The sequence below is a fragment of the Euphorbia lathyris genome, chromosome 5, assembly GCF_963576675.1.
Source record: "Euphorbia lathyris chromosome 5, ddEupLath1.1, whole genome shotgun sequence".
In the NCBI taxonomy this organism is placed as follows: domain Eukaryota; kingdom Viridiplantae; phylum Streptophyta; class Magnoliopsida; order Malpighiales; family Euphorbiaceae; genus Euphorbia; species Euphorbia lathyris.
Window position 1 is genome coordinate 47827600 of NC_088914.1, and position 24891 is coordinate 47852490.

At 34.7% G+C, this 24891-nt stretch overlaps 1 protein-coding gene across 4 annotated transcripts; it reads right to left on the reverse strand.

The window, feature by feature from the left end:
- Positions 1-796: 796 nt before the first annotated feature.
- Positions 797-22887, reverse strand: LOC136228991 (uncharacterized). Of its 4 annotated transcripts, XR_010688948.1 has the most exons (16): positions 22726-22887; positions 21861-22011; positions 21040-21137; positions 19918-19979; positions 18600-18691; positions 17477-17600; positions 15274-15360; positions 14209-14302; positions 11642-11752; positions 11163-11263; positions 10180-10245; positions 10009-10096; positions 9745-9805; positions 9179-9223; positions 1260-1323; positions 1029-1070 (listed from the first exon to the last, which is right to left on the reverse strand). XR_010688948.1 is itself a non-coding variant. In XM_066017509.1 (15 exons), exons 1-15 carry the CDS (start codon positions 22784-22786, stop codon positions 933-935), a joined length of 1392 nt encoding a protein of 463 aa, XP_065873581.1. In that variant the 5' UTR covers positions 22787-22885; the 3' UTR covers positions 797-932. The 4 variants fall into 4 exon arrangements, 3 of the variants coding, with proteins under 3 accessions (XP_065873581.1, XP_065873580.1, XP_065873583.1); XM_066017509.1 differs by lacking the exon at positions 9179-9223 and having other exon boundaries at positions 797-1070; positions 11642-11746; positions 22726-22885; XM_066017508.1 differs by lacking the exon at positions 9179-9223 and having other exon boundaries at positions 797-1070; positions 22726-22885.
- Between the last annotated feature and the right edge of the window lie 2004 nt (positions 22888-24891).

The window sequence follows — 24891 nt, forward strand, 5'->3', positions numbered from 1 at the left end:
CAAGTTCATGAGGTTAATATAAGTTTTTCAAAAAATAAAAGAAATTCAATTTTTTTTGGACAACTACAAGAAGCTAAAAACGTATTAACCCAAAAAAAATTAATGCTGCCACATGTCATGGAGTTAACAGGGTTATTAACTCTCCATCCAATTTGGTTGAAATATCATCAATCGGAACAGGTCAATAGCCAAACGCAACCAAATAGAAGCCAAATGCATAATTTTTGGATATGTTAAGGTTCAAATAGTGTTTTTTGACAATTTTACTATGTCTAGCGCACAACATCATCTATGCGCAGGGCAATAATTTAATGACATGTTACACCCTAAAAAAACAAGCCAGCGATCCAAATTTTAAACTCTAGATCTTAGAATTATTGACCCAGTGTACGGATGACATGGTTCATCAGACAATTCACACACAAAGGAGATGTACAATTGTATATGACATATGCTGAAGTTATCCAAATTCTTCAAACTTTCATCATGATGCCTCTTATTTTTTTTTGGTTCATTAAGAACCCTGATCATTTATTTATGATCTTTTTAAGCCATTGTTTTCCAAAATAGTTGTGAACATCTAATTTAGTTAAAAAGTCATTATTCATTTCATATGTGTTTGTAATTATATTTTTGAATTAAGGTTTTCACAGTTTTCTATAGCCACATTAGACATCAAAAAGCTGCTTTCGAACCGTAAAAAATACAAATTTCGAATGCACGTGAAATGAATAATACTATTAACCGAGTTTTATATTCAAAGCTAACTTTTTTGGTTATCAAGGGCTTAATGTGATAAAAAAATAAAAGATCAAAGCTTAATGTATCTAAATAAAAGATCAAAGGTATAATGAACAAAAAAGAAAGAAAGATGAGAGGTCATAATGCTTAAAAAAAAAAAAAAAAAAAACGAAAGATGGGATGTTTGCTTCTTATCTGAACATATGACTACCCCTCGTCGGACGACAGACATGATTTCTTTTACGTGCATGTTCTTCGTTATGGTGCTGTGTCCGACAAGAGTATCCATACCAGCAATCTTCCCGTTTCCTGGCCTCGGGAGATAGGTACTATAAACCAAGCAAAACAAATATGTATATAACTTGTAAGAAACTGATAAAAATTCAAAACTTTTCACATTACTATATGTTTCCAATATGAACAAATCAAGTTCCTAAAGTAACATAAATTGAAGAAAACCACATTGATTAAAAAATTTAGCAAGCTCAGATTCACAACTTGGAACCAAAATAACTTACATGTTTGGGCATAGAAATCCGTATCCAGTACAATAGGAAGGAGACAACTTTGTCATAACAATCACTACATCACAAAAAGAGAAAAGATAATCAATAAACAACCACCTTTATGGTGATGGCACAAAGATAACAGTGCAAGTAATTCGGCTGGGACTGATTACATTGGATTGATACGAAACTGTTTAGAATGTATATAGCTGTCATTCCTTGATTATATGAATCAATATATATATATATATATATATATATATATATATTCATAATACGAAATATACAAGTATTCTTCCATTCTCTGTGTTACAGTATTAGAGCCTAATCGAGTTTCTAGGTTTTGTCTTGACAAATTTCGTTTTCTGTCCCAGAGAGACAGTGCTCTAGGTGCATGTAAGAGAGGAAAGTTTTTGAAAGTGTCTATTTTGTCTCACCCCCTCCCTCACAAGGTTCTAGTGCTACCGATCAGCCATCCCTAAAATCCAAAAGAAAATTGTTACTGAAATCACCTTAGTCTCATCTAAAATTACGGACAGAAAATTAATTGATAGTAAGCATCATGAAAATTGCAGAGGACTACATTTAACTAGTAATCCACCACCTAAGAGTAAGACTAATGCTGAAGTTCGAAATAAGTTGTTTTATCAAATTCAGAACACCAAAGACAAAGATCCTAAAGTAGATGATATTGTGGCCCATTGCGATACTGTTAAAGAATTATGGAAATATCTAGAATTTCTTTATGCTTGTGAACAAGATGTCTCATGATCATAATTTACTATTAGTGTGGAACAAAAAGGTTGCTGAAACAAGCCATTGCTTAAGAGCCGATTATGTTTCTATTGTTGTTGATGTGAAACAATGCAAAGGGCAGATTACGCTCCAATGATTCTTACCAGGGCTGGGTCCTGAATATGATATAGCACGCACACAGTGGTTAACTAGTGGGACACTTCCTTTACAGAAGTCTATCCCCTGCTTCGTGCCTGAGGACGCTGAGATTGCTTTTGGTATGGTGCCCAATGACACAGTAGCATTGGTAAGTAATGCTAATCCTGGTGGTAAAGGCGGAAACAACAGTACCATTGATGGGAACCATAGCTCCCTTCATAGCTGTCATCATTGTGGGACTGAAGGACATATCAAGAAAAATTGGTTGAAACTGCATGGTAAACATGCACAATACTGAGGAGAGAATCCTCCTCGGAAATTTGCCAATGTGACAGAATACTCCAATGCATAGTGAATAATTTGGGTCCTTGTCGCCTCCTCATGGCCCTAAGATGTTGGTTTCTAGGTGTCCTTAGTTTAAACTAGTCACTGGAAAACTTCTATTATAACCTAAATCTAAATATGACTTGTTCATAATTTTCATTTTATGATATAAAATTAGCTTGGTGGAAATTAAAAGGTTGAGGTCTACTAAATCAAACCATGAGAAAGCTGGGCAGATGAACTGAAGTCATCTTTAATGCATTTACCTGAGCACCTCATTTCCAGCAAAATGTACCAAAATCTTATCGGCAGGAAGTTGATCAACACATTTGCATAAAAATAAGATTTTAAAAATACTATGGAGTCCCTTTCTAAATTTTATAGAGATTTACTAACTACAGATAATCTAGTTCCTAGAATATTTGTTTCTATTGCATAATCATAGTTATTAAAGGCACATTGTCCACTTAGGCGCTAGGGGTCCTGGAGCCATGGCGCACGGTAATGGCGCGCGCCATAGCGACACAAGGCGCACTTGCAAAAATAAAAATTATAAAACTATAAAATGAAAATAAAAATGCAATGAATACCAAACCATGACAATATTTTTAATTATAAATAAATTCTAGCATGCAATAAACCCAATATTATAAAGCTAAGTTCAATTGTTCCACTAAATAGTCTCTCTTTTTAATATTTGTTTTCTTGCTTATTTGGGACCTTCAAATCACATCTAATCCAAGGGTGAATTTAAACCTACCATGAAAGAACTTAAAAAAAAAAACCCCTAAAAAGTGCACCTATGTCACAGAGGTGAGCCCTGGCGTGCGCCCCTTTGGCAACTGCATCTTGGCGCACAATGGCGCCCCTGGCGCGTGCCAGGGCGACTGCGCCCGTCATTCAAGATGTTAAGGCAGTAAGCACTGTGCCAGGTGCGTCATTAATAACTATGTGCATGACTGAAGGCATATAAAGGTTATTGTCCATCTTCTAAGAAATCCAATATTTCAAGATATGTACATTTGCTCAAGGCACAGCATAATTTCCCTAACAATATCCTCTTGGGGATTACATATGTAGTGAAAATAAGGATGATTGTTTGTAAATAATTTATATGATCATATGATTTGCTTTTGCTAATAACTATCCTCCCTTTCTGTGTCAGTCTCAGAACCAAGGTCAAAGAACGAGTCATCTCTAGCAACTTCAGTGTAATGAATAAACCCTAAATTCATCCACACATAGAATGGTGCCCTTTAAATAACCTAATATTTTGTATTCAAAGCAGGTCCAGAACTTCAATAATAATGTTACAAAAGAGGTAACTCAAAATTTGGTTCCTATTCTATATCTTCCCAAAGATGTTCACCATCTGACTGATTACTGAACCTTTCTACCAACCTAAACAATCTTTCCAAGCCCAATAACCCATTTAATGCATTTATTGAATGAAGAGTGGAGGAAAGTCATCTAAGTTGGACAGTAATAGAAAAGAAAAACACTTAGGACTCTATTTGACTTGCAAAAGAAATAAATTAGTAGCGTTTACTTTGAAATATAAAGTTGGACTATCAACAAAAACGTTCAGTCAGATTTATGGGATGCATTATCGAGAAACCTTTGCTCTTGTGCAAACATAGACATGGTAAAGGTTCTTCTGTCTGTACTAGCTAAATTTTATAGGGACCAGTAACAGTTTCTTCTTAAAAAAAAAAAAACATTTCTGTGTGTTGACTTAGGAGAGAAACATATCAGGAAAATTATACCAGGAAATGATGAAAGGGAGAGATGAGACACTGAGTTTGAACTTTGAAATAAGAGGAACAGAAAGGTTAAAGACTCAAAGTGGTTCCTAGGAATCACAATAGCTCATTTGAAGCTCCATTTTCTGAAAGAGATTGGGAAGCTGGTTTGCAAACCTGGACAAACTCCTTGGATCTGAGTCACAAGCTTCAAAAAGGTTATAGAAGATTTGGCTATTGGCAAGAAACTAAATCAGAAACTATCTTGGAAGCTTAGCCATATCCATATTTGATCACACAGACAACTATTCAAAGATTGATAAGCCATGTAAGATCCTCTGGAAGTAGAAAGCCAGCTTATCAGATACTTCATGACTTGAAACATGAAGAAAGTCTAGGCAAAAATAATTATTCAAAAGAATATGGACTTACGCTCGAGGCATACAGTGATGCTGATTATGCAAGACCAATATTTGATAGGTTTACCATGGTTATTCTACAGTTTAAGGTGGTAATATTATGACATCGAGTATGCAACAGAGCCATAACCCTTAATAAACCTCCCGTAATACCCAGTGAGGCCCAAAAATCCTCGAAGCCCTTTCAGTCAAGTAGGAATAAGCCAATTCTGCACTCTTCTCACGATCTGTTGCTGCACCTACTACAGAAACAATGTGGCCCAAGTATGGTACATGTGGCACTCCAAAGTCACATTTGGTTGCCTTGGCATAAAGTTGATGAGATGACAGCAATTGAAATACTAATTCAAGATGCTGGAAATGTTCTTCTTCAGAAGAGCTATAGATGAGAATATCATCAAAAAATTACCAAGACAAATCTTCTCAAATAAGGCTCAAATATAGTGTTTATACGTGACTGGAAAGTAGCCGGGGCATACTAAGGCCAAATGGCATAACTAAGAATTCATAGCGGCTTGTATGGGTGCAAAAGGCAGTTTAAGGAATGTCCTCAGGCTTCATTCGTATCTTGGTATTTTTTGATGATATTCTCATCTATAGCTCTTCTGAAAAAGAACATCTCCAGCATCTTGGATTAGTATTTCAATTGCTGTCATCTCATCAACTTTATGCTCAACAACAGCCGTAGTTTGCTTGAGTTGAGCCATCTGCTCCACAATATCAGTAGCTTCGGTCTCTTCAAACCTCTTGATGATTTCCTCAGGGAACTCATCCCAGTTGGCTGCAGTGTTAGCCTTGATCCAATTCTTGAACCATTTGTCACCTATTCCTTGCAAGTAGATGCCCACCAGATCTAGCTTATCATCATCTGAAACTTCGAAAAGTTGGAAGTATTTAATGCCCACCAGATCTATACCCTCGAACGCAGGTAAGTCACACCTGGGAAGCATTTTGTTAAAGAATGGTGCTCTCCTATTGGAATCACCAGAGTTGTTGGGATTCCTGAGAATTCCCCATACGAGTGTGATTCTAAATGTGGGAGAGACCCTTTTATCTTTGTTAGGAGGAGAGGAACTCTGATTGGCATGGATTAGTTGGGCTAAGGAAGAGATGGAATTCAACTGCTCTACTATTCTGATCTTGAAGGAGAGTTTCAACTCGTCGGTTCTAGGAAGTTTGTACATCTTGGAAGGGAGTCAATTTGTATGGCTGTGGTTTTGGCTTGCTCCTTCAACTGGGTGTGCATGCCTTGATTTGTTGTTCTAAGAGTATCCATGAATTTCTTCGTTGCTACTCTGGTTCATTTTGCGGCGTACTGACCATACATGCCAAGAATGGCAGAAGGATAATTGTCTCTGTCAGAACCTAAGTTCTAGCTTTAGATTTAGAAGAGATATTAGATAGAGAAGAAAAGAAGAGAGGGAGAGAAGAGAAGGATTTTAAGAAGAAAATGTTCATTAATTCCAGAATGAGAATCCAACGTACAAAACATGAAACAGGGAGGAGGTCAGAGACGGTTCCAGGGCAAAGCTGTAATTCTGTACAGCTGGATAACTAACTCAGTGAAGTCCAAATTAGCTAACACCAAGCTAATAGTTGTCACAGCTTTAGGGAATGAAATAAACACAGAAATAACTAATAACAGAATAACCAAATGTAATAAAATACTATTAAATAGAAGGAACAATAATAAGGACCCTGAATCACACATTCATCTAAAATATTTGACGGGATACCAATACCATGTAATCTTGAAATTAAGCCAAGAGGAATACACGTATATATGCAAAATATTCCTAAAATTGCTCCTAAAATTAAGGTACCTAGTAGACCTATAGCAGCCTATAGATGTCTTGTAGCAGCCTGTAGTTGCCAAGCATCCTTACATTATTACACTCCGCCTCAAGCTAGAGTATAGATATTAACCATGCTCAGCCTGCTACAAATATAGGTAATCCCTTGCAAGTCTCCTCCAAAGGCACCTTCTCTCCGGCAATAACACTCTTTTGCCGTTCTGAACAGCAAAAGCATAAACTCTAACACATAATATCTATGCTCAAATATAATCTCTAAGCAATATCACTTAAATAAACTCAAGGCTCTTCAGGATATAAAATGTAATTTTGGAACCCAACCCAGAAGAATAAACCAGACAGGCGGATAGGGGATGGAGAGACAACAACGGAATAACAAGCCTCAACGGAAATGAAGCAAAATCCAGTTGAAACAATAAGCAACAGACTGCCAACAACGTTAACACAAAGGAGATTCACCGGAAAACTAACTGTACATGAGGAGATAGGAGAGAGAGGCAACGGTGGAACAACAAGTCTCACAAAAAAGGGACCAGCCACATGCCCTCGAGCGCCAGCGCGTGGGATTGACAGCTGGAAGATAGGTGGTGCCTGGAGGCTACTCACAGCTCTATTGGTCACTGGATGTGATGGGTCGGACGGCCAAACCCCATACTTGCTTTCTTGATCGGCGATGAGAAAGCAACAGTGACCAGAAAATACACAAAATCTATGAAGCACCAACATTTCTAAGAGGTTAACGTACGAGTGTCGGGTAGTCCGGGGATATGCAGGGATATGTACGGGTTATGCCAAAATAAGTATCCCCTCTTTTTTAAAAAAATGGAGGCATGCGGGAATACTTTGGGAACGCGTCGGGGACAATTCAGGGATATGGATTCGGAGTTAATTAGGTAAAGTATGAAGTTTTTTTTTAAATAACAGTACAAAAAGAGTGGTTGATATATATAAAATACAAATAATTAATTAAACTTAACCTAAAAGCCCCCACCCGCACCTTTTATTTGTAAAAAACTAAAACCTAGTCAGCCCCCACCTTTTATTTGTAAGAAACGAAAAACTCAAAATAAATAAAACCTAACCTAGTTACACATCGCAAAACAAGAATCCTGATTAGCCACCCCTATTTTGCGAACTCAAATCTAATTCAAGTCCTTACCAGCCACAAATAATCAGTGGGTTTCGATTCAACCATTTGATTCTCAGATCTCTTTTTTCCCCTTTTGTTATTTTTCATTACAAATGTAATATATATATATATATCTATATACACACACACACACACATATTTGTAATGAAATATATATATATACATATAATATAAAATTTGGCATATTCCTGCGGTACCCGTATCTCATATTTTTTTACAATTCCGTACCCGTATCGGTGCTTTATAGCCCAAAACCAATCTTCTCCCTAGGAAAGACCAAACCGAGACCAGAAAAAATGAACCACTTTTCATTAGGGTTGGCTAACTAGAAAGAAATACATGGGATACCATGTAATGTTGAAGAGTACACATATGTATTTAACTCAAAAGAGGAATACAAAAATAGTTGTCAAATCTAGATTTGACTCGTGAATTGAAATCCTCATTTTGTGAATCGTGACTTCTGAATCGAATCAAATAGTAAGATTCAGTTCAAATTCATAATATTATAAAAAATAAAATATATATTACCTTCATGAACAATTTCATATTACATAAATACTTTTTATGGTTTTTAAAACTATTAAATTACTAAAGCTCGACTAAATAATTTTATGTTATAGTAATAAAAAAAGTTACTCTGTAATTAATCCTATAATGGAATTAAAAACAGGAAAATATAATTAATCCCCCTCTATCCCAGCCGGTTCCTCTGCCCCACTTTGCCTTCCCTCCTTTCTAAACAATTTCTTTGTAATTAATTCCCCCTTATCCTGCCTCTTCCTCTACCCCTCTTTCGCTTTCCTTCTTTCTAAACAGAACTTTTTTGTTTCCTTCAGTATTTTACTTTCTTAATGCCACCAAAAATAAACACCCCACTTCTCTTTTTTCCCTCAATTTCTTTCAGATTTTCTCCAAATATGAAGAAACGCCATCAGGTCCTCTTATCTTCCTCTATTTCACTCTCTTGTATACAGTCAGCAAAACGGTGATGTTGCTATGATGCTTAACACCGGGAAAGCCTCGGCGATCAGTCAAATTCCTCTCCTTTTTTCACCTTTTCCAAGACTCGACAGATTCGGCATACTCAACAGATTTGCAAGAGTCGGCACGGATTCGAACAATTCAGCACCAAGACTAGATCGAATTGGATACTCTCTATACATACGGATCGAGACCTAGCCGACTCAACTTGTACGAGTCGACTCTTGACTCGTACAAGTTTGATAACAGTGAATGTACAAGATATTCCTAAAATTAAGGAACCTAACCTATAGTTGTCTTGTAGCAACCAATATTTGTCAAGCATGCTTACATTTATTACATTCACCAACTTGAGGAGGAGCCAAGAAGAATTGTATATAGTTCCCAAGTGAGGATGCTCTTTTTCTTAACTAAATAAGTAGAGCCACAAAAAACAATATATATATAGAGCCATTATAGGTTATACAATTCGATTAGGAGAAATAGTTTCTTTATTTGAGGATTTATTTAAGAAAGTTACTTTTTATCTGTATGTTTTCTAAGACTCTAATTTTGCGTTCAACAAGTAACCATGCATTTTGCCAAAGCTGTAAGTAACCCTAACTTATATCATTTGGACTTCAAGCAAATAGCCACAAATTAAATTTTCCTGAAAAATAGTCAATGAAGATCAGTCACACTGAGTCCAGACAGAAATATAAAAAAAAAGCTACAAGTGCGTGTAATATATCGACAATAGTTGGTGAATGTAGCAGACACAGCCCATTTCCTTTTTTTTTTACTCAGTATAACTCTTCCTAAGTTGGATAATTATTTATTCCAAAAAGTTAATTTTAGACCTATTGGTCTAGACGTTATAAGTTCAATGGCCTTTTGTACTCATACCTATTTTGTCAAAAGAAAAGAACTGGAACGAAAAAAGTTTCAAAATTCGTTACTATTGGTACCACTAGGCCAGTTTTTCATATTCTTACTTGATAATTGATAGAAAAATACAGAATTGAGATGTTTCCTTCACAGCTGATCTGAATTCAGAATATTCAAACCATCTGCAGTATTTCGTCTTGAACCAGACAATAAATGCTACTACTAGTGGATTCTTAAGGTCTAACCGTTAGCAGGTTCACACCATATAGCCTACATGGTTAAAGAAAAAGCAAAAATACATACTTGCAGACATACGTCCCTGCAGTTATCATCTCAGCATGATTCAACTCCAACCTTGCCCGGTCTACAACAAAGATTCAATAACATTCAGTTAAGTCAACAGCAAAAATTAAAAGACATTGATAACAATCCTATTCTGACTATTCATTAGCTACAAACAGAAGGGTGGATAACTTGATAACAATCACCAATAAACAGACATTGGAAGCTAAAAAGTTTCATTTTCAATTCAAAACTGGAGATTAGTGTAATGATAAACCAACCCACCAAGTTCTCTTCTATTAAACATGCCAATCCAATCGGAGATAACATCCTGCAATGTTTTTCCCATCTCGCTGATACAGCTTGCAGTGATCTATAAAAACATCACCATAAATCTTTGACCATTGAAAACAGAAAAATTGAAATCAAATGGCACCCCAGTAGAAATATGCGTACGTCTTGTTCATGCCGATTCTTTTCATGTGCCAAAAATGGAATGGAAGAGAGAGTGCGCTCAGAAATCTGCAAACCAAAAAGGTTCGACAAGCCACATAAATCCTAAATGTTAACATATTCGATGCATCAAGGAAAAAGAGCATTACATGTACCATTACAAGGTTTCCTGAGTACTATAATACTTCCCTATTATAGCAACTATGGAAGGACCAACAATGAATATGACTAAGGTTGTCGGATAAAACAAATGTCATTAATTACAAAATAGATGTTCCTAAAGAATCTAGAAAGCATCACTGACATGAATTAATAACAAAAATTCTGGAGAAAAGTGGCATCAACCATTCACATCTACATGATTTAGGGAGCCAAAAGCATTGATCTCAATATAAATGATAGATTTCAAGTAAAACAGCAGGCAAAAACCCTTGGGAGACTTATGCACAACCAAGTAACCACTCTTCAAGTGAGAAGTGTCCTAAAATCTGATGACAACCTACTCATCGCGGCCTAGAGGAACTGAGCCCAAAAGTCCAAGCCCAAGAAATAGCCTACTTACATACAAGTTTCTTCAATCATAAACCAGGAAGGGAGAGAGGTTCTTTTAAGCTATGATGTCATGCTACTCACAAGACTGGCAGTAAAAAGAACAGAAAAGGAAAAGCAAAGAAACATGTTCCACTATCAATCAACCAAGAACTCTGTCTAGATACACCACATTCTCAAGCCACTAAGCAAAATGATAATGCTATTTACTTCAATAACAGGCAGAAATAGAACTACATTCTTGAACAACAGAGCAAGGGATTAAAAGGGGTACTACTAGAGACTGGTTGTTGCAAAAAGCAATAGTCAAAGAAACATAAAAGGACAAGCATGCACATTAATAGAAGCACAACTGTAAAAGGACATACTGGTTCTGAATCTCACGGTCGCCATACAAAACATACATAATCCAAAATTTCACCAGAAAACAAACACACCGGTTTAAAATTGTCATAACTGCAGACCATGTGAGAGTCACTTCCAGTTACCCCCTGTGCACGCCAATAAGCACCACAAAATGCTCTATCACATCCAAGACCTACAAGAGAAAGAATTAAATTACATAGATGACAACAACTTTACAGTAGTTAACACTTAACAAATAACAGCGGTACAATAGCTCTATTACATATAAACTATAAAGTGCTCAAAACTACACCTATAACCACTGTTTGAAGACTCTCCTCTAGCCTCAAACTTAACATATTATCATTTCAATTGAAGAAATTTACACCTTCAAACATAAACACATGGCATCAAACCACTTTAAACAAGTACAGGAAAAATAGAGATTTGAGAGAAAACAACAAAAGGTAGTGATTATAATTTAATTGAAAAAAGAAAAAACCCTCTTAGACAGCTTAGTAGACAAAAAGCTGAGATTTCATCAAAATATTCAAAGGGCAGATGCACATACAGTGCTGTGGTACACCAATATCTGTCCTGGCAGGCATCATTCCTCCACAGGCTTGACATTGCAAATGTGCTGTGTTCTGATCACAACGGAAGCCACCAAATTGTTCTGTACCTTATTGTTTTACATTAAACAGTTAAACTGAAATCAGTCAAATGAATAATAGATCATAGTTATAAAATAAATAAATAAATGAACTAAAATTTACAGTTTTTCAAGCATTCAAAGTTGAAAGACACGTCATTAACAACTATGCATACAGAAATAGATGAAGCGACTAATTTACATGGTAAAGGGTTTTGTTCATGTTCCGTCCTCTTTGATTCGAATTCCCAATGGAGTGCAAATGGAAGGATAGAGAGTTGCCCACTAATGATCATGGTGATCAAACCTTGGATCACACTGACTGTGCACCAAGAGTCCTACGGGCTTATTAGGCACACGAAGAGTGGAAGAAGGGGAATTGGGGAACATACAGCACTAAGAGTTAGTTATGCCCTTTTTACTGATAGGGGTGATAAGCTGGTTGTTTCTCACTACTAATTGCATTCCTGTTTGAGAGGGGGCTGAATCAATACAAATATTCCTAGAGCATAATATGTTTGGTTCAATCTCTATTAATTGGTCCGACTTGCCAGATGATGGGGAAACTAGAGCATGCTCACTTAGACACACAAGAAGAGAGGTTGGATGGTATGGATCAACAACTGCAAGAACTTACAATTACTATGTCTGCTTTACAGCAAGACAACTAGATGAACGTTAAGGTATTCAGTTCTTTGAAAAGAACGTGAAGCTATGATTTTTGGATGGTTGAAACAACAGGGCAAGAAACCACTTACCAAGGAAGATGAATCCCATTTTGGTGCCCTTGAACACCCCCTTATTGACGTTACTGAAGGTAGATTCTATCATACGTCTCCTAGCACACTCATTCTCAAGGGAACTCGGCGATTGTTGAGCTTATGAGGCCCTGTCAGGTATTGAACTCTGATAGAAGAATTTAGAAGTAGAAGGTAGATTTAGGAAAGGTAGTACAGTAGAAAGAAGAAGAGAATAAAGAGAGGGAGAGAGAGAAAAGAGAAAAGAGAATTTTTGTATTTCATTCAAGATACCTCACATCCAAAAAGATGTGACCTCATATAGCCAATCTATATGCGAAGGTGGCTAAACCCGTTACACAAAAGGACAAATTCCTAGAATTACAGTTGTCTAGGATTCTAATAATAACTTCCTAACAACTTTTAGGAAATAATAAACAAAACTTAAAAAAGAATTAGCAAATAACAATTACTAACCACCCTTTTCACCCTTATGCGTTTGTATGAACTTTACTCACCAAGGCATAAGTGTAAGAAACTCTTATGTCTTTTGATGGATGAACCAGATGATGAAGGACGATGATAGATATGAATTCCTTCCTAAATTCTCTAGTCGAAGAGGGAAGAAATGTTACGATAATGTTATTTGATGTGCTATTTATTTAGGGGTTTTATAATTATGTAAGTGTCTTTAATATTTAGGAGTTTTAATTAATAAGTGGTAGAATAGGATGTTATTTAATTATTATTTTAGTTTTGATAGTTGCTTAGGTTTTGTATTCTTATTCTTAGCTCGTAGTATTTTGTAAGGAGTTTTAATTAATAAGTGAGAGAATCCTACTTGGGAAAGATACCTCATGCTGTTAGGAAACATTCTCTCTCTTTAAAAAGGGTGATTTTTATCGAATGAGTATGCAGAATTATAAATCAAAAATATCAGTGTGTTGACTCTTTAATCCCATAAAAGATTTTGGCCACTCAAAAGGTTCAGCAACATAGTGATACGATTACTCAGTGGTGGCAGAACAAGAGTGTTATGAATCTACCTGGGAAGACGCTTTGGTGATACAAACTGAGTTCCAAATTTAAGTCTTGAGGACAAGACCTTTGTAGATGGGAGAAATGATAAAGAGTTTCCCACTTATGGTCATGATGAACAGACAGTGCACCAAGAGTCCTGCTTATTTATTCTAGACGCAAAAATAGTGTAAGAAGGGAATTGGGGACCATACAGTTTTCTAAGAGTTAGTTATGCCCTTTATTGAGACTGATAGGAGTAGTGAGCTAGTTGTTTATGGGCATCCTATTGTCAGTATAAATGTTTAGTTACTTGATTTACTGGTGGTGTAGGATGAACTTTGAGTTTTCATGTTTGGGCTCTACATGATTTTGGAGGTTCCTTAGTTTCATTATTTTCTTTTTGGTTTTATCATTTTTTATTGTATTGTTTCTCACTATTAAGTGTCTTGCCTGTTTCAGAATGGATACAAATACCTATATCATAATCTGTTTGGTTCAATCTCTATTATGGAACTTCCACTCATTTGTAAGAATGAGAATCCCAGCCCAAGGACAGTGATTCTACGAGAAGTTAACATCCAAAAGGGTGGGAAAATCCAATTGGAATTTCCACGGAAAATTAACAATTCCAACCTAAGGGCGATGGTTCCCAGGAGAACCCAACAACAAAATGGTGGAAGTAGTAGCAATCTCACGATAATATAAAATCGGTAAGCAATAAATAATTACCACATTGAGGACACGTGAACTCATCACGAACACTTTCCACATCCAATATTGAGAATTCCCTCTTCCGTTTTAACTTCTTACCATTATGAATAACCTGAATATAGACAAGGAAAATTCATGCAACAAGCATCAAAATTCTATTCCCTTCTCTGTATAAGGTAGGCTATAGTTCAAGCCTTCAAGACACCATCCTACTACCCCTTACCTACTGATAAGAATGCAAACAAACAGAAAACACCGAGAACAACAAAAAATTTAAGAGAAAAATAATAATAATAATAGAACACTGGAAGATATTGAGCTTAATTGAGTATCTTTGAATTATTAACACATATATATAGTGTACAAGGATAGGAGTAACTACAATCCAATACAAAGAGCTTCTAAGCATAGTGAATGAATGCGGTGTAACACAAGGTACAAAGTAAACTAAACAGGAATAGAATTCCTTTACTTATCAAACACCACTATACGAGGAAACTAAAATATTGGTGGCTAAAAGGAAAAAGGATGGAAAATTTGCAATACATGATGATATTACCACTACACTTTATTAACTCCGCTAATAAGGAGTCAAATATATGATAACTGTCAGATATTAATATGAAGTGGACCTTTAACTATTTGCTTAAGCTTTTAGTTCAATTGGTTTCATGAAGTGGGCCAAATGATCAAGGGTTTGATTCCTAGTAACCCATTTGTTGATTAAATTGCAGGACATGGTAATATGGCGCCTGCATTGTACACGATTCAAACCTAGTGGGCATTTGCGTCTGGAGGTATGTCAGATATTAATATGATCTATCTGCTTAAACTTTTAGTTCAATTGGTTACATAACAATGACAATGACAATGTGATAATATTGGGGCAAGTGGAAGAACATTAAGTAATCATATGCTCTGCACTTATATTTTTTTGCACATACATGAACATCCAACCTTGGAACTCACACAAGCATCGTTGTACCAAAACATAGATTTCAATGTGAGAGGCCATAATGGACCAAAATCTCCAGCTTGTCACATCATTATTTCAAATAAATCATATCCATAAAATCTTCTTACAAGATTTGATTTTATTGACGCAGTGGAATCTAGCAGAGCAATTTCTTCATCTGACCGTCTTAGTGAGGAATCAGCTTGTAGTATATCCTAAAAAATAATGGAGCATCTTAATACAGATATTCTTATTAAACAAAAAAATGTTCTACAAAATGCAACAAGAGAAACAAGCATTCAAAGGAGATCAATTGCCTATAAATAAAAAAGAACCACCAACCTTTTTCTTAACTACAACCTGAATCCCTTAACTTTCACTTGGCTTTACAAATTCCAGGAGATTTTAATTTGTCAATGGATCCATCTGATTTTATTTTTATAAAATTAGATGTGGAGGTGTTGGGTATGGACCCAAGAACACGGGTATTTTTTTTTTTTTGGAATCTCCTTCCAATCCATCAGATGTATTGGTCGTTAATTGATGACAAAGTTTTAGTGAACCAGAATGTTATCTACTCTGTAACTAGAGCTGTCACATGCAATCCACATCCATGTTCCCTTATGAAATTTCCAAACCCAGAATTCTCATAAAAGAAAAGGAGGAAGGAAGAATTGAAGGGGGTAAAAAGGAAATTGTTGAAGAAGCTGAAGTCAAGCCAATTAATTACTTGAAGTCAGAGTGGATCCTTTAGGTTAATGTTGCAGATCAAAATAAACCTTGGAACCTATGAGGCACCGATACGGGTAAGCGTACGGGTACAACAAATGGCATTTCTAAAAAATATGAGATACGGGTACGGCGGGGATACGGCAAATTTTATATATAATTAATAATATATATATCATTTATAATTCTATAAAGAGAACCACTGAATTCCCACATCTTGGAAATTTCAACAAATGTGCTTTAATTCTATAAAGAGAACCACTGAATTCCATGTTGCAGAAGTTACACTGGAACCTAATATTACCTCCCCTGCCTTTAAGCTTCTCAAGAATTTTAACATGGTTCCATAGAGGGGAATGAAGGTCTTTTCATGCATCACCACTCATTGTTGGATTTGAAGAAGAAGAATCTATGATAGAAAAAAGGGAAGAGTTTGAACAGCAAACCTCAAACTGACAGCAAACCTCCAATTGATATAAATCAAAACTCAACAATGAAAAAAGAAGATAAGGTTCGGATTGAGAATAACTTACTCATTAATAAACGACCAGAATAAAAAACCAGAGGAGTTGTGAAAGACAGAACAAAAATAGAGTCGAGTCGCAGTACAAAAATAGAACTCGGACAAAAGTTGAAGTTGTACGATGATGAATTTGGACAGAAGAAGTCGACCAAATCGAAGAAGTTGAAGTCGACCAGAAGAGCGGGGGAAGGAACGCCTGGGTCGCCTCTCGCCTCAGGCGATCGCCTTTCACAACTATGGAAGAGCCAATTATGCAAACCAGGAGATTTTTAATTGATTTAGGGTTCGTTCGCACAAAAGAGAGAAGACGACTAGTTGATTTAGGAATTTCAATTTTTGTACCTATATATACTTAGTAGGGTGGGGTTAACCAATTTAATAGCTTTTTTTTTTCTTGATAGTTAGGCACCCTTTAGGTGATCCTCTCCCAACTAAAGCTTTCTGCAATTTAATAGCTTTTAAATCATGCGTGAAACTAACATTTACTCCTGAAACCTAATGATCAATGCAGCATAGGAAAATGAAGGGAACAAAAAGAAAGATGGAAGGAACGTATCCATAATACGGAAGGTGTTACAGTTATTCTTGAAATTAAAGCCACATTCTACATTTGACTAAAATTAAGTCCTAACAGAAATTATTATACTAATGAAACAACAACATTTTAGAGACCTATAAATTGATTTAATACATCAGGGAATGGACTCGAAAAATTGTGGCCAGAGATCAAGGGTTATCAAATATGCTGCCTATAATATAACACTCCACCCCCACACATACAAAAGAAAAATGAAAAAATAAATCCACTAAAATAATGAACATTATGAATTGTGATCACTTTTACTTAGGTACATTATGGAATTAGCATTTAGCTTTAAAACTCATCAAGTTATACAACGAAACAAAGTGGAAACAAGGATGACAAGGATGCAAATAAAGCAAATGCAAAGAGAAAGCATACTTCATATTCTTCAGTAATCGGAAAATGAGACAGATGTAAATTAAACCATCATAAATGTTTCCAAATAGATCCAAAATGCAAAATAAGGTAAGGAATTGAATGATATCTAAGGTTTTACCTCCTCAATGTTATGCAGAAAATGACTTCTACCAACAAATAGTACAACTGCCCTACAATGAGGACAAAGCACATTTGAACGTTTCTCCTGTGATCTCCTTAACCACTCTGAGAAGCAGCCATTGCTGTATTACAGAGATTGTCCGATCCCAAACAACATTTGGAAGAACAAAAGTACTATTAAGTAAAGAAGAGTAGATAAGAAAGCATTTACTTCACTCCAAATTTACAGAATGCATTTCATTTAGTTACCATAATGAAATAAGATAAGTATCACCACTGACAATCCATTGTTTAAGTGAAAGTGATCAAACCAAGTGAATTTTCTTTGGATAATACTAACAGTACAACCACCACCATCAACTCAGCAGGATGAGAAAAATAAATCTAAATTAACGTTAGTAGTCACATAACCCCTTGTTCCATTTTCAGCCAATTTATTCTAACTCGTGGATTGACTCATAGTAAGTAAACTCGCTAGTTGGACTAAATTGGCTCACAAATGAATGATGCAGGGATAATTTGGCCACAAAATTTAATTTGGACTTTTATTTATCCCGACTATCAAAGTTGAGGGTGCTTTTTTGTACTTTTATTTTTATTTTGATGTATTATCAACAAATACAAGATAGCCAAAGGAAAGGGCCAAATAAAGTATAAGTCGATAACTGATAGTATAAAAATAGGGATAAGGTACCAAAATAGCCTCAAGGTTTTGGGAAGTGTCAATTTAGCCCCAACGTACAAAATAGCACCATTTTAACCTCAAAATTTGTGAATGGTGAAATTATAGCCCTGGGCAACAGAATTTGACGCCTCAACGTTTGTGAAATGGTACCAATTAGCCCCAAGTTCCGTTACCCAGGGTATAATTGCACATTTCACAAACGTTCAGGCTAAAGCGATGCTATGTTATACGTTGAGGCTAAATTGGCACTTCCCCAAAAACCTTGAGGCTATTTCGGTACCTTATCCCATAAAAATATTAAGAAAATAAGTTTGGAAAAACTAACATATGGATATTGTAATGTATAGATATGTTAGCAAATTTGTAAGTAAAGAAAAAAATTTGACAATATTTTATCAAGAAAAATTAAAGTTTCCCCAATATATAAACTGCATACCAGAAGTTATGAAGGCAAGGACCAACAGTAACAGCATCATGCCAAATGTTTAAGCAGATGCTACATTTTGCATGTTCAGCATTTATACAAACCTGATGGGAGGATGAAAAATATTAATATGTTTGCAGATAGTAATAACCAAAAAAACAAAATGATTTTCAATGTCACACACTATGTTGCACGGAAACTCCTCTTTAGCAGCGTTTTTGCATTTCGTGTCCGTTTCGTAAACGAAAACACCAAGAAACCAGTACCACACGCTTCTGTGCGCGTTTTTGTAAATATTGAAAATAGTTTTTGTAAATATGGAAAATAGGAAACGCATTTCTAGTTTAGGAAACAGTTACCACCGGCAAACACAATCCAAATTCAATTACGATTAAGAATCCAGCTAATTGAAACTTCCTCCTTAACTACAACTTCTTAAATGATAATAATTCCTGTTCCACAACTTTTACTTATTCCTATTCTCTGCTCATTGTAGAGTATAAATATCAGTTTTTTGTATTATTCACTTTCATTATATTATTAATAATTGTATTATGTATGTTTATTATAGTTATGTTTACGATAAGAGTTGTTTTTATAGGTATTTCCGTTAATAATTTATTAGTCATTACATTTTTACCTAACACTATTTAATCCTCGTATTTCAATAATACATTATAAGGTTTTAGAGTATCTCCAAGAGACTATTAGTTCACTATCTAAAAATAATATAAACAATTGACTCTTAGTCATTTAAGAGTATCAAAATGCATGTCATCTCCACGGTCATAGAGAGGGAAGGAACACTTTTAGTGATTTGAGAAGTGACTAAGAGTCTCTCGGAGTTGGTTTTAAACCCAAACTCCTCAAAATTTAATTTTAGAGTCCAATAAAGGAGTCTCTTGGAGATGCTCTTAGTCCCTTATAGAGGGACTAAACTTTTCAGTAATTCAAATATTTGAGAGATAAACTTTTGAATAGAACAAAAGTTAAAGGACTTTATAATGTATTATTAAAATACGAGAATTAAACAGTGTGTTTGGTAAAAATGTAGGGACTAATAAATTATTTACCCTAGGTATTTATAATAATCGGTGATGATAGTACGCGTTACATGAAAAAGATACATAAATCTTTGTTTTAATTATAACATTAAAAAATTCAAATATATTATTATATTTTTAATATTTATAAATATGTCCCTATATTTTTAATATTTACAAGCTGCCTCCACATTTATGTTTCCTATGGTTTTTAGAAATAACATTTCCCGGTGTCCGTTTCTGTTTTCGTGCAACATAGATCACACATGATTGATTTGATTATTTACCTTCAACTGTTGTGTGCAGGATTCTGGAGGAGGCATTACCTTAAATCTGTAATTCAAATATCCTACACATAAACAGTCACTTCCATGACAAAAGATTCTAAAAAAAGTTAAAAATCCGCATAAATAAAGTAGCACCATGTACTTTCACCCTTTATGAAAGCATATATTTCATCAAATTCTCAAATGTAAAAAATAAAGTAATTCAGAATATAAAAAGTCGAGAGTCATGGTCAATAGTAACTATAATCAAACAATATTTCATGTGTTATTGTTCCTTGTTAATGATTGTCTTTTGAAGTTCTGCTATCTTCAGGATTCAAGCATACTCTTATAATTTCCAGCTTTTCTGGAATGAATCACATTTGATGTCTTTAGGAATGCATTTTTGGTTTTGTTTTATGCTGGGTCTCATTGGACTAAAAAGGCAACTTTTTGTTTATGTTAAAAGACTAGGATTTTGGACTTCTGTGTTCTAAAAGTTTAGGAATATTATGAACCTTTGTATCCCTATGCTTGTAATCTTTTGTAAGAAGCCAATACTTCTGAACCTGTGATGCCACTGAACCGCATATCTAGAAAAACTCAAAGGTCAAGACGACTACTATTTCTTCAACATTTTGTTTGCATCACCTAAGTCATTCTCTTAATATGAATACAGGAAATTAAACAATGAGATTTTTTAAGAATAATAATTAATGTGGCACGAGCCTTGGCGCAACGAACGTTGTTGTCGTGTGACCAAGAGGTCACGGGTTCGAGTCTTAGGAGCGGCCTCTTGCCAAATAATTGGCAGGGGAAGGCTTGCCCCCAGTACACCCTTGTGGTGGGACCCCTCCCCGGACCCTCGCTCAGCGGGAACGCGTAGTGCGACCGGGCCGCCCTTTTTTTTTAATAATTAATGTGGCAGGAATTCATCTAAAGTCAAAAATATTGTTTCTTAGAAAATAAATGACAATTGCTAACTATAAAATATCAAAAATCATCAATATTTGCAACATCATTCCTAAATATTCAAGAAGTGGAAAAATAAATAAATAGAAGTTTTAGAAAAAATGACAGCAATATGCTACATACAAAAAGATCTCATTAAAACTATTAGTTCAAAAATGAATGGATGCTTACCTTCTTTAACAGGACCAGGTATAATTTCACTTCCACAATTGATAATGATTTCATCTTCATTTTGGATAACAGCCTCATCAACAAGAATTGGATTGGAACTATATCAATACAAAATAATTTTAGCACTTTTTTCGAAAGTGTACTTCCAGAGAAGAATGCAATTAGCAAGCAACCACTTTTTGTGAGAACTTGTAAATAAATTCTAAAAACAAATTCCTAAAAAAAGTAAGAAAAAAACTGCAGCATATATATATATATATATATATATAGAGGGAGAGAGAGAGAGAGAAAGAAAGTAAGAAGAGTCATAGCTTCAGAGAGGATGGCCAAAAAAAATTAGATGAAATAGAAGGTTAGTGTTGCAAAAAGGAGATTCTTAAACTAACAAGTTAATCTCTCTATTTGGATTTAATTCAGAAACTAAGTTATATTCTTATGGCCCTCTATCTAATAAGTTCAGTTAAAAGACCATTGACATGTCCAGACCATCTAAATAAAATTGATACTATATCTTCTCAAACATAAGTATGAATACAAGACTAGTTCCTAATTAAGCAAAAGCCATCACTACAGTATGATAATGAGCTAATAAAAGTGTGTTCTTTCAGCAATTTTATTCAGTCCTTAAACTGTCAAGTATTCCATCCTTGAAGGACTTGAAAAGAAAGGATAAAAAAATAAAAAATAAAAGATTAGAAAAAAATGGTCATATTACAATTACAGAGAATACATGCCAGGTTTTGTCAAAGGAGATGTAACAATTGCATATTGAGAAGATGAATGTATCCAAAATTAAGAAAAGAAAAAAAGAAAAAGATCACCTGATGTTTTGCATTGTGGCAGAACATTTATCTGAATTCCTTGTTATTTTGCACCATTTATGATTTTCAAGAGAAGAATATAAGATTGCGGAGCAGATTACAAATTCATCTGACCTTATTTCTATATCTGAATATTTTGAATCGGATGGTACTGCAACAAAAAGACAAAGATCAAGATTCAACATCCAAGGCTGTAATTAATCACATAGAAATTTGTTTCAGTTTCAATAAATACACTCCGGAAGCTAATGAAATTTCAAGATACATTTAGAAAAGGAACAGATTCTCAATGCATGGCTAAGTTGGAAAAGAACCATGTTCACGCTTGATACTTATAATTGAATGCGGGTGTATTTGTTTACCGAAACAATATAAAATTAGAGAAATATGCCCTCAAGGTTCAAGTAAATAAATTATAGTAAACCAAGAAAAAAAAATTAAATTGAAAATAATTTGAGTGAAGACAAAGGAAGGAGGAATTTAGGGCTTGATTGGATGAAGGGTTTGGAAGGGTAATTTCCCTTCCGAACACTTGATCCAATCAAACCTTAGAAGAAAGTAAACATCTTTACGTTAATTGATTATTTTATAAGAAGTCGAGTAATTGAAGAAACATGCGTCAGCAAAACACAAAACTAACTAGAGTTTTCTGATAGGAGAAAAATTCACCAGACATAAAATCGGAGCAAAGTTTAAACAGAAAGAAGAAAAAGCATCACTGAATTCCCATAAAGTAGACAATGAATAGCACATTCTTGAAGGGGGTAAAAAGCTTGTTGGCGTGGAAAATCCAGAATTTGTCGGGGAGTAAAAAGCGGATAAGTAGACAATGAAGAAAAAGAAATTAAAGGAAAAGAAACGATACCAAGCTTGGCCCAGATTACATCGGAAGAAGAGTTGGCAGTAGAGCTTTCTACAGCTTCCATGATTTTCTACGAGAGAACAATATCACTGTGGCTGTTCGGCAGTTTTGGTGTTCGGGGTATCGTCGAGGCATCAATATTGTAGGGATCACGTGCGCAAAGCGTGCGTACCTGAGAAGCACCAAAAAAAAAACAATGCTATCAATCAAACCGGATTTATAATTAGGTCAAATGTTATTTCATTGGATTGATGTAATAAATAAATAAATAAATAATATTGATATATATAAATAATTTTTACCAAAAAAAATATATATAAAAATAATTAATTTGAAATTAATTTTACAAATTATATAATCTAATATATCATTTTTTAGATTAAAATTAAACTTTATCAAGTAAATAGGACCAAAGATGTTAATGAAATGAGTTGTTTATAATAGGCACAATGCTCTTCCAGCCCCTTTAACTTGTCTAAATTGGTCATTTTACCCCTACAACTCATCGAATGTTCTATTTACCTCCTTAACTCCATAAAAAACGGTATTTCTCACCTCCGTTAAGTTGGCGAGATTGGTCATTTTAACCCTCACCAACTCATCGAATGTCCTATTTACCCCATTAATTCCATAAAAGTGGTATTTCTCACCTCTTATGATCTTATTTAGGCAAAAAGCACCATTTGGCCCCAGACCTATCCAAAATTTATGTAGTTGGCCCCTGACTTATTATTTAGTCACATTTGGCCCCTGACCTATACAATTAGATAAAATCTAACCCTTTTTGGATGGAGACTTACCTGAGCTTTATTCTGTTAGTGACATGACAATTATAACCAATACAAAAATGACACTTGTCACAATATAAAAATCATTTTCCACATAGACATAATGATATGGCAAAATTAAATATTTTTCACAATAAGAAAAACGTAAACTATTCAACTTCCTTCCTTTTCTTCCATTGTCGCGTTCGTGAGAAACGATTCCAACCCACAGAGACATCATCCCCATTCGCGATTTCGTCCTGGAATTTCCATCCTTCCATCGTTCTCATTCAAGAACTTCAAAAATTGTCACTCTTCATTCACTCTTTCCTGCAACTTCGTGATTCCTGCCTACGATTCCTTCCCTGCCGTCGGCTTCGATTTCTGCTTCCTGCAAGTTCGCGATTCAGGTATCTTTTTATTGTTCAATCTTTTACTACAAATTCATTCGACTTAAACAACAAAGACCCAAAATGACTTCAAATAATGTTTTAAATAAATTGGTATATTTTGAACCTGATTCTTTCTTTTAAAGAATGCTTGAGTATCTTCTGTATTATTTGGTCAAAAGCTTACGTTAACTTCCCAATTTCCTTAAGCTTCAATGAAGACATCATATAATGATGATAAGTATTACAACCAAGTTCCTTACTCTGATTGACTATTTAATCTGATATGTTATCACTCTGAAATTCGTTAACATGATTTGCTTTATATTTTTTCTGAGATTCTATTTGCTTTATATTTGCTTTATATTTTATGAACTGTTGTAATCTGAGATTCTTTTTTTTTCTTGTAGAATAAGAGAAAGAAAAGAATTTGTAACCGTTCTATTTTGTGGCACTAGTGTGGGAAATCTACTTTATCTGCATTGCTGGTATGCTTCCTTCGAGTAAATTTTTTTGACCTTATTTGAAATTATGATGTAAAAAGAACAAAATTTTAACTTAATCGTACTCTAAATGGTATACTGTGAATTTTACATACTAACTTAACTTTGGATTTTGTTTTATTTTTTAGGTTGCATACAGGATGGGGGACAATATATATATATATATATATATATATATATATATATATATATATATATATATATTAAGTTAGTAGTTATCCATAGTGGTTTGTTAGCATTAGATGAGCTGATTCAGTATTTAGGGGGAAAGGTTGAAATTGTGGATAATTCATTAGACCTCGATATGCTTTCTTATCCAAACATATTGTCATACATTAAAGAGTTAGGGTGTAGTGAGGTAAAGTGCATATATGTAATTGACTAGTAAGCTTTGTTTAGTGAGGAATGATAAGGAGATACTTGAAATTGCTAAGTTGCAAAATTTAGGTAATGGGGACAGTTTAGATGTCTTTGTACAACATGTACATGGTTTCTCATAAAATGAGTTTG